This window comes from Salmo trutta, chromosome 4 (genome assembly GCF_901001165.1).
Source record: "Salmo trutta chromosome 4, fSalTru1.1, whole genome shotgun sequence".
Classification (NCBI taxonomy): domain Eukaryota; kingdom Metazoa; phylum Chordata; class Actinopteri; order Salmoniformes; family Salmonidae; genus Salmo; species Salmo trutta.
The window spans coordinates 7687884-7697973 of record NC_042960.1 but is presented as its reverse complement, the minus strand read 5'-3'; the positions used below and the strand labels follow the sequence as shown (position 1 = coordinate 7697973).

General features: G+C 40.6%; 1 protein-coding gene across 1 annotated transcript in view; it reads left to right on the top strand.

Annotated features, from left to right (window-relative positions):
• The first annotated feature begins 2022 nt into the window (after positions 1–2022).
• Positions 2023–10090, top strand: part of LOC115191784 (mucin-5AC) — a 33010-nt gene continuing 24942 nt past the window's right edge. The window contains exons 1-7 of the mRNA XM_029749709.1: positions 2023–2178; positions 3389–3640; positions 3852–3971; positions 4057–4110; positions 4299–4378; positions 4551–4644; positions 5144–5215. Coding sequence (XP_029605569.1) covers positions 2133–2178; positions 3389–3640; positions 3852–3971; positions 4057–4110; positions 4299–4378; positions 4551–4644; positions 5144–5215 — 718 coding nt within the window. The 5' untranslated portion in view covers positions 2023–2132. The remainder of the gene's footprint in view (positions 2179–3388; positions 3641–3851; positions 3972–4056; positions 4111–4298; positions 4379–4550; positions 4645–5143; positions 5216–10090) is intronic.

Sequence of the window (10090 nt, the reverse complement as noted above, 5' to 3'; positions counted from 1 at the left end):
TCCACGATTTTGCAGTGTTTTGTTTGACTGCATACCAATAATTGGTATCAAAGTATAATTTATTAGTCAACTGGAGAGGATGAGGAGTGTGCCAGAGGCCTTTAAATCGGCTATCAATACACTCTTAGAAAAAAGGGTTAATCTGCTGTCCCCATAGGAGAACCCTTTTTGTTCCAGTTGGAGATGTTTTGGGTTCCAGGTAGAAACCTCCGTGGAAAGGGTTCTACCTGGAACCAAATGGGTTCTACCTGGAACAGAAAAGGGTTAATTCATGGGTTATCCTATGGGGACAGCTGGAGAACCCTTTTAGGTTCCAGATAGCACCTTTTTTCCTGTGAGTGTACTGACTACTGCTATTAACAGTAGAGATGTTGTTATTTGTCCTGAAAAAGATTGCATGAGCTCCATCATCGCTGTATGTGCCTGCTGTCTGTTGCCTTCAAAGGAAATAACTGAGAGGTTACAAAGACGACATAAATACTTTGGACACTGTGTTAACAACCCTCCAGATGAGCTTCAATGCCATACAACTCTCCTTCTGTGGCCTCCAACTGCTCTTGAATACAAGTAAAACTAAATTCATGCTCTTCAACCGATCGCTGCCTGCACCCGCCCGTCTAGCATCACTACTCTGGACGGTTCTGACCTAGAATATGTGGACGACTACAAATGTAAACTCTCCTTCCAGACTCGCATCAAACATCTCCAATCCAAAGTTAAATCTAGAATTGGCTTCCTATTTCGCAACAAAGCAAAACTGACCATCCTACCGATCCTCGACTTCGGCGATGTCATTTACAAAATAGCCTCCAATACCCTACTCAATAAATTGGATGCAGTCTATCACAGTGCCATCCGTTTTGTCACCAAAGCCCCATATACTACCCACCACTGCAACCTGTATGCTCTCGTTGGCTAGCCCTCGCTTCATACTCGTTGTCAAACCCACTGGCTCCAGGTCATCTACAAGACCCTGCTAGGTAAAGTCTCCCCTTATCTCAGCTCGCTGGTCACGATAGCAGCACCCACCTGTAGCACGCGCTCCAGCAGGTATATCTCACTGGTCACCCCCAAAGCCAATTCCTACTTTGGCCGCCTTTCCTTCCATTTCTCTGCTGCCAATGACTGGAACGAACTACAAAAATCTCTGAAACTGGAAACACTTATCTCCCTCACTAGCTTTAAGCACCAGCTGTCAGAGCAGCTCACAGATTACTGCACCTGTACATAGCCCATCTATAAATATCCCAAACAACTACCTCTTCCCCTACCGTATTTATTTATTTATTTTGCTCCTTTGCACCCCAGTATTTCCACTTTGCACATTCATCTTCTGCAAATCTACCATTCCAGTGTTTTACTTGCTATATTGTATTTACTTCGCCACCATGGCCTATTTATTGCCTTTACCTCCCTTATCTCACCTCATTTGCTCACATTGTATATAGACTTATTTTTCTACTGTATTATTGACTGTATGTTTGTTTTACTCCATGTGTAACTCTGTGTTGTTGTATGTGTCAAACTGCTTTGCTCTATCTTGGCCAGGTCGCAATTGTTCTCAGGTCGTAGTTGTTCTCAACTTGTTCTCAACTTGCCTACCTGGTTAAATAAAGATAAAATACAGCATGATGACTCAGATCAGCAACAAGTATCTGTGGCAACCTGATAAAGACAGACATGACCCAATGCAGTCATAAGATAAGGGTGTTGTAAGGGTACTGTATTACACAAATACACCACAACACACACATGCATCAGGAATGAAATTCAGCGTCCACTTTTAATGATGGAATCAAACAATACATGTCTGGGGTTGGGTATGGGCAGAATCCTAGATGATAGAAAAGCATCACTCCTCTGCTTTTGAGAGAATGTCTGAATTCTGAACCCGAAGGGGAGGGGGAGTAGTTTTGCATAAAAGTTTGTAATTTCCCCCAGTACTATTTCGAGCAAAGCTATTTCTCTATTTTACATCCTGTGGCGGTGAATGTTCTCTGTGGCTTCATGGCCCAGCATCTTGAGAGGGATGCACTAGACTGCACTGCATTTCCTCACTCTGTTAGTGACACAGTCTACAGCAGGCTACTAGAGTAACAGGGAAAGATAACTATACACAAGGGTTACTCAAAATGGACAAAATACAGTTTACTTTTCCCTGTCTGATTGTCCTTTCGGGTAAGCTGCCTCTCTGCCTTTCTCTGTTTTTGCGACATTTACAGTATGTTTACATTTTAGTCATTTAGCATACGCTCTTTTCCAGGGCGATTGACAGGAGACATGTAGTTGTGCCCTTGTGCAAGAGCACATCAACCTAGTCGGCACGGCGATTCGAACCAGAGACCTTTCGTTTACTGTCTAAAAGCTATTTTTTTATCTTAAAAATAATAACAAAAATAGATTTTATTTTTTGGGGCTGGCCAAACACTCTTAACCACTAGGTTACTTGTTGAACTTTATCTAGTATAACATTACTTTGATGTCCTTTGCTTATTTTTGTATAGTTAAGATCAAGTCTTTGATTATTTTGCACAGGTTATTATACAAATACGAGATTGTTTTCTCAACTGGTTTTGTCAATTCAGTTTATCTGCCAGAAATCTGCTGATATAATCAATGCTCTATCTATGCAATGGTTTCTTCTCACTATATTCTACACAGTGTTGGGGGAAGCTACTCTGAAATCATAGTTTAGCAAACTCCCAGTGACTTTACATTGGAAGAAGATGAGCTACACTAAAGCTACCCTTACAGGGCTCTACGAGGAGCATGGGTGCGCTTAAGTTGAAAAATGCAGGCGCACACAAATAAATTTAGGAGCACAATGAAAGATATTTGCGATATTACATCCTTCATTTTTCTATTCCAGGTCTCACAGCAAAATAATTAGGCGCATATGCGTAAAAAGGTTGCGCTGTAGAGCCCTACCTTAAGGGAAATATAGTTTACTTAAACTTCTTATGGATCGGTGCCCCGTCTACGAGACAGTTGTTGCTCAATATGCATAATGTGACTACAACGTTGTTTTAACTAAAAAAAAAAAAAGTTGTTCGCTACTTTGTGATAATGATCAATTCTAAATCAGAAATATCGTAGACCAGGGTTTCCCAAACTCTGATACCGAAAAAAAGAAAGGCAATGATTTCCTACTTCACCCATACTTTATTTTCTTACTGCAAAAAACAAGTAGTGTGTAGTTCCAGTACTTAGCTACACCACTACTTGGCAACAAAGTAATGAACTACCGAAAACACTACCAAGATGTGAATTTAGTTCAACTACAGTACCACCAAGCTACAGCAAAATGTCATTAATATGACTAGTTGAACTACATGTAGTTCACTACTCCCCAACACTGATTCTAAACCATACCCATGTCTTTTTCTAGGTCTCATCCTGGCTTCTACCACCACAGCCCAGACACAGCCAGTCAATCCCACTGTAACCCAGCCCACCTCAGCCTCCAACTCAGCCAACGACACAGCCACTCCAGGACATGCCATGGCTGTAGACAACAATGATTTGACATTTTCCGCCATAACCCCAAGCCTTCCTGATCTAATGTTTGATAACGGCCCTATAACCAATTCCACCGGGAGGCCTAACCACATGGTAACCACACCACTGAAGACCAGTTCAGGTAGGTTGGAGTTGCTGCTTTCACTGTATGGTCAGTTTATGGTCAGTGGTCGATACTGGAGATGGAGTCTTGACCTCGTTGTCGTGGGTCTTGAGACCACTCAAGACCAGTCGATACAGTCTCGAGGGGTCAAAGTCTTGGCTCCATCTCTGATCGATGCTAATTTCCTACCTGCTTTGGTGGAGGTAAAGTAACAGTCATTTTTCTCAAGATGCATCTCCAGGACCTACATCCTGGCCCTCACCAATGGAAGTCTCTACATCAAAGCCCCCAGCAGAGGCCAGCAGTACAACTGCTGGCAATTCTGCTACTAGCACCACCAAGAATACAGGTGAGTTGATCTCACCCGAGTGAAGTGAATCCACTGTGAAGTGAATCCATCAGTACGCAACTTTTATCTTCTCTTTATTTAAAAGGTTTGGCGGGAACTGCTCAACCAAAACCCTCTGGGAGAAAATCGCCCCACATTGGTAACGTGATTGCATTTAAAAAATGGCTCAAACTTGCCCAACGGTGTGTGTTCTGAAACCAAATCTGAATTGGTTATCATTTGTCAGACTAACCCACATTATATATAACATTAACATTTAGGTCCAGAATGACTTGCATGGCCTTTATCTTGTTGCTCAACAATTGATTGTTTTCTGTTTCTTAATAGGATTGATCATCTTCATTGTGATCATCATCACTGCCTGTGTGCTTGTAGCAGCATGCTTCTTTACAAAGAAGACATCAAGGGTGAGTAAGGTGTATGCTGTTTGTCAAATTCAATTCCGCAATCTAATCAATTCTAACATTCTATAACAAATCTTCAGCTTGACTTTGTACTAACACCAAACACTTGCATTCAACGATGTCTGTAGATGCCTGTATGTTTTGTAGCCCATTGAAGTGTGTGTTGTGTATCCAGAGGTACTCCGTAGATCTCCGAGGCGGGCATGAGGATCTGCCTCTGAGTACTGCGGGTCCTGATGCCGTGTTTGACAACTCCTCAACACAGAAGGGTGACAACATAGAATTACATAGAATATGTATAGAATAAAACATGTATTATACATCTGTATGGATGAGAATACTCTCTACATTAATTTACACTGTCATCATCAATGATGATGTCAATGATCATTTACTGCACATTAATAGGGGAACTTAGACTTTGTAGAAGCCTGTACACAAGACATCACCAAAACACTTCTGTAAATCTTGATTTAGATTTTATTCATCCCATGCTTCATCCCATGCTAACAGTGAAATGCTTACTTACGGGCCATTCCTAACAATGCAGAGGGAAAGAGAAACTGAACTACCCAAAGAAATAATAATGAGCATCTAGCTAATGTACATTAACTCGTGGTCAAACTGGTAATACGTGTTAAACTAGTAGTAACCATTTTTTATTGAACCTTTTATTTAACTAGGCAAGTCAGTTAAGAACAAATGCTTGTTTACAATGCCGGCCTATAAACCATGACTAATGCATGTTGTCTTTGATCTCTTCTCCAGGGATGGACACCTTTACCGCCGTGGATCTCAGCAGCACCGAGGTCCTGGTTAAGGGAAGTGAGGGAGAAAGAGGTGAGCTTGATGAAGTAATGGGGTCATAGGGTCAGTTTGCTGGGCCTATGACAGTGTGCCCCCATAAGAAGAACAATTCTCTATTAGAATTATATATTGGTCGTTTTTCTATGAGTCATTGAGTTATTGCACAGTGATCTGTCAAGTGTGATGTATTGTTTGGTTACTGGAATGGGTTTTGTGTTCAGAGTGGATTTCCTCTTTTGCAACAGCCGTTAAAGAGAAGAGAGAAGGATGTCAAAGTGTGTTAATAACTATACTGTACATTCATAGTTATCTACGTTTTAAAATGGCCAGAGTCACAGCTGAAATAATACATTTTTCAACTTCATTTTAAAACTTCACGATGTCTTGTGTGGCAGGCGTGTGGGAATAATGAGAGAACTTCAAAGAAAAGAGAAGCCCACATACTGATCTCCCCAGCTCTTGCTCATATCACTGTTTTGATTCAAGTTTTATTCAAAACAGTGAATCGAGCACTGTGTAAGGTTTAGAGTCCCTAAGAGCTTACATTTACAGTCACGACCGAAATGATTGGCACCCTTGATAAAGATGATCAAAAAAGACTGTAAAATAAATAATGCAAATACTGAGTTTTTTACATTTATTTAACCAGGTAGGCCAGTTGAGAACAAGCTCTCATTTACAACTGCGACCTGGCCAATGTATGGGAACATTATATTACTAATACAATTGCTCAGAGAAAAATATTTTGTTTAACAAGTAATAAAACAAATCTAAAAAAAGATAAAAATGATTAGCACCCCTAACGAGTTGTAACGGCTGTCGTTATGTAGAGAGGACCAAGGCGCAGCGGGTTGCATGTTCATCATATATATTTATTAAATAAATGTGAACACGAGAAAAAGAAACAACAGACCAAAAGTTTCACAGGCTATACTTACAACAGCAGTGCGAAACGCAACTACCCACAATTAACAAACAAAACACATCCCTAATTATAGGACTCTCAATCAAAGGCAACTACAAACACCTGCCTTCAATTGAGAGTCCAATACCTAACATAGAAAATATTAAACTAGAAAGAACATAGAACATAACCCAAAACCCGGCAATAATAAATCAAACACCCTTCTAAGCAAACCACCACCCCGAACCACATAAAACAAATACCCTCTGCCACGTGATGACCAAACTACAATAACAAATAACCCCTATACTGGTCAGGACGTGACACGAGTCTTATAAATAAAATCAAACAAACTTGAATCAGCATTAACATAGTATATATTTTTTTATTAATCTCAGCTTAAAGGGTAACTGTTTTTTTTCTCCTCTCATTAGTCCAATGTTGATACAGTCCCAAACTGTTTTGCATGTCAGCAGTCAAGTTTTGAAGATATTTGTCCTGTTACACACATGTGTAATGGAAATGTGTTTTTTTGCATATCACAACTCCTCCTGAAGCAAAGTGTCACTGGCCACTTATTCATGGCAACACAAAATGCATCATTTAAAGAACCATTTCTTTAAATGAACCAAAACTTTCATGGCTTCCTGTTTCACTGGGGTAAAAATTAATCCATTTGTCATCCATCACAATGGGGAAAAGGAAACTACTAGGTAACATTTACAAAGTTTAAAACCACTGGAACAGTGGTGAGCAGGTCTGGTAGAGGACCCAACTGTAACTTGTCCCCAATCACAGTGAGGAAGATGGTTAGGCAAAGAAAAGAGCAAGGGTCGTCGTTGGAGAATTACCGAACTTGGTCGCATCCTGGGGTCACCAAGATTCCAAATCTACAAATAGACGCCACCTCCATGCCAATAGGAGCCGTTATTGGGCAACAAATGTAAACACCTGGTGTTTGCTAAACAGCATTGGCACTTGGATTGGACCCGGGTGCAATGATCAGATTAGACAAAAATAGAGCTCTTTGGTCACACACACCAGTGGTGGGTTTGGCGTTTAAAAGAAGGATGCATATGCAGAAGAAAACCTCATAAGATATGGTGGTGGATATTTGATTTTGTGGGGCTGTTGGTCCTGGGGCCCTTGCTAAGGTCAAGGGCATCATGAACTTTACCAAGTTTTAAAATGTATTTTTATTTAGCCTTTAATTAACTAGGCAAGTCAGTTAAGAACAAATTCTTATTTACAATGACGGCCTACACTGGCCAAACCTGGACGACGCTGTGCCAACTGTGCGCCGCCCTACGGGACTCCCAATCCCGGCACGTTGTGATACAGCCTGGATTCAAACCTGGGTGTCTGTAGTGCCTCCAGCACTGAGATGCAGTGCCTTAGACCGCTGCGCCACTTGGGAGCCCAAAGTTACAGTACATCTTTGCCAAAAACCTGGTTGCTGCTGCAAGGAGGCTGAAACTTGGCCGCAAGTGGATCTTCCAGCAAGAAAATTACCTCAAGAATACATCAAAATCTACAAAGAAATGGTTAGTTGGCCACAAAATAAAACATTTGTGGTAGCCATCCCATCTCCGGACTTTCAATAATGTTGATACCCATCTTTTTTTTAAATTACTTGTTCAACAAAATATTTTTTCTGTGAGCAATTGTATTAATATAATATAATTTCCCAAAAATGTTGAGCATACAATATATCTCAGTATTTGTAATATTTATACAGTCTTTTTTCTCATCTTTATTAAGGGTGCCAATAATTTCGGTCATGACTATACATTGTTTAGGTAAGAGCTTCCCCACTGGGCAAAAACTGGTTGAATCAACATTGTTTCCAAGTGGAAAAACTGATTGAATCAACTTAGAAAACTGATTGGATTTGAAAGAAGTCATCAACGTTAGGGATTTTTATATATTTTTTCTCCTTACTTTTTAACCTAAATCCAATGAGATGGTGCCATTTTCTTGTCACGTTGAATTCACGTTAATTAACAACTCAACCAAATGTACTGTAAATCAAAACTAGACGTTGAACTGCCTAGTGGGTCAGCTCTCATTGCCCACTCCTTTGCGACGCCATGGTCACCATCCATAACACATACGATTTGTAAAAGGTTTTCTCCTGCCCCAGGCTAACTCTGCCTGGTGTCAGATCATACTTTGAATAACCAGAGCCGCATGACTCATGGAGGTTGATATGTCACGTTTATGTCTGTGTGTGACTTCAGTCTGATCTCAGTGTGATAACCTCCAGATAAGGGGTAGACTGACCTCTATGAAGCAGACCTGGGTTCAAACAGTCTTAGTTTTCTTGCCGCCAAAACGTTAAGCGTTAAGCATTTGACTGGGCTTGCCTGGAGTGCCAGATTGGAAGGGTTTACGCACTTGGGACTTTTACAATGATTAGCATTTCAGTGCTCTCAATCTGTTGAATGTAATACAAGAGACAGTAGAAAATGGAATGTCCCGTCTTGCTCCATTGAATGACAGCACCCAACCTACTCTGTATAATGTCATCTCTGGGGTGGGGTGCCGTACCAACATCCGCCACTGGATGGAAACAAAACCGTAGAGAATGAACAGGAGAGTAAAAGCACAGAGCGAGTTGTTCATTGGTCTCTGATGGATATGTAACTACAGCCTCTATGGTATAGGCTACCTTTTATGTTCTTGTGTTATAAGACATGACCTTTTTATACTTTGGTCTGTTGTTCTCAGTGCTTTAAACAGAGGACATTTCAAAATAGTGACAAGTTTTGTGTCAGAAAATGCCGTAGCTCTAATATGCTGCTCAGCTGGCTGTGGATAACCATATCCTCTTTTACCAGAGTGCTATCTTGTCAAATAAGTGTATCATCCTCAACCCCATCTTATCTGCAAAGTAAACCTGTTTATGTACTAAATAGGGCTGGCTCTACGCTGACCTTTTTTAGAAGGAGCACGTGTGCACCTATGTTGAAAAATCTAGGAGCGCACGCAAGAACATTTAGGAGCACAATGAGAAATATTTAAGATATTAAAGCTTGGATCGTACATTATTATTATTTTTTTTAAATATGTGCACTGGTGCTCCAAAATGACAATTCCAGGTCGCACAGCAAAATATTTTGCCACATATGCGAGAAAAATGAACCCTGCTAAAGAATCCTGGATGTCAGGCATCAGACACCTGTGTAATAAAACACACACAGTGAAATAATGGAAACATCAACCATTATAGTAAGAGAAGAGAACACCATGCACATTAGCTGTTTTAATTCATTCTCAATCTGTGATAGTCCTTCCTTTTGACGTAACGTTTCATTCAGGTTGAAAGTGGTTGGAATTGTTATTTCTCTCCGGGATCTTCCCAGGATTTGTGACTGTCGTGGGCATGTCTGAGCTTGTCTTTCTCTCTTTGTCCTGGGTCACACTTTGTGGAATGGGTCAGTTTTGATTGGCGCTTTTAAAAGTAACTACCTTTTTTCCTCTCCTTTTTTTGTTTTAAATCTTCAACTCAAGACGTTGCACTGGCATCAAACAAATGAAACCATGGTCTGGGGAGGTGTGAATTCCACTGTTGTAAAAGCATACTGCTGCCCCATGACTGTAAAGTCAGTCTGTTAAAAATGATAGACAATTGTCACTAGGACTGGGTTTGAGATGGACATCATGAAAAGGATCTTATGTGTATGAAACAGAGTAATGAACAGTTTAACTCCTTTTAGAATGAATTACGCACGCACACACACCAAACGCGTTCAAACACAAAGGCCCACAGATACACAATTAGACATGATCTCTATTTCTTAACCTCTCTGTGGTATTTATGGGTCAGTGCCAAAATTCTGGCAGTGCAGTCCGTCTCCTTTACTAGAGGTGTGGAGAGAAAGCCCTTTTGAAATATTTTGTTTGTTATCGGTCCTTTATGTATTTGTTCCTTTTTATGGTTTGGCTTGACCAAAATGTCCTACATGTCCGTCAGCTGATCGATTTGGTCGACTTCGACTTTG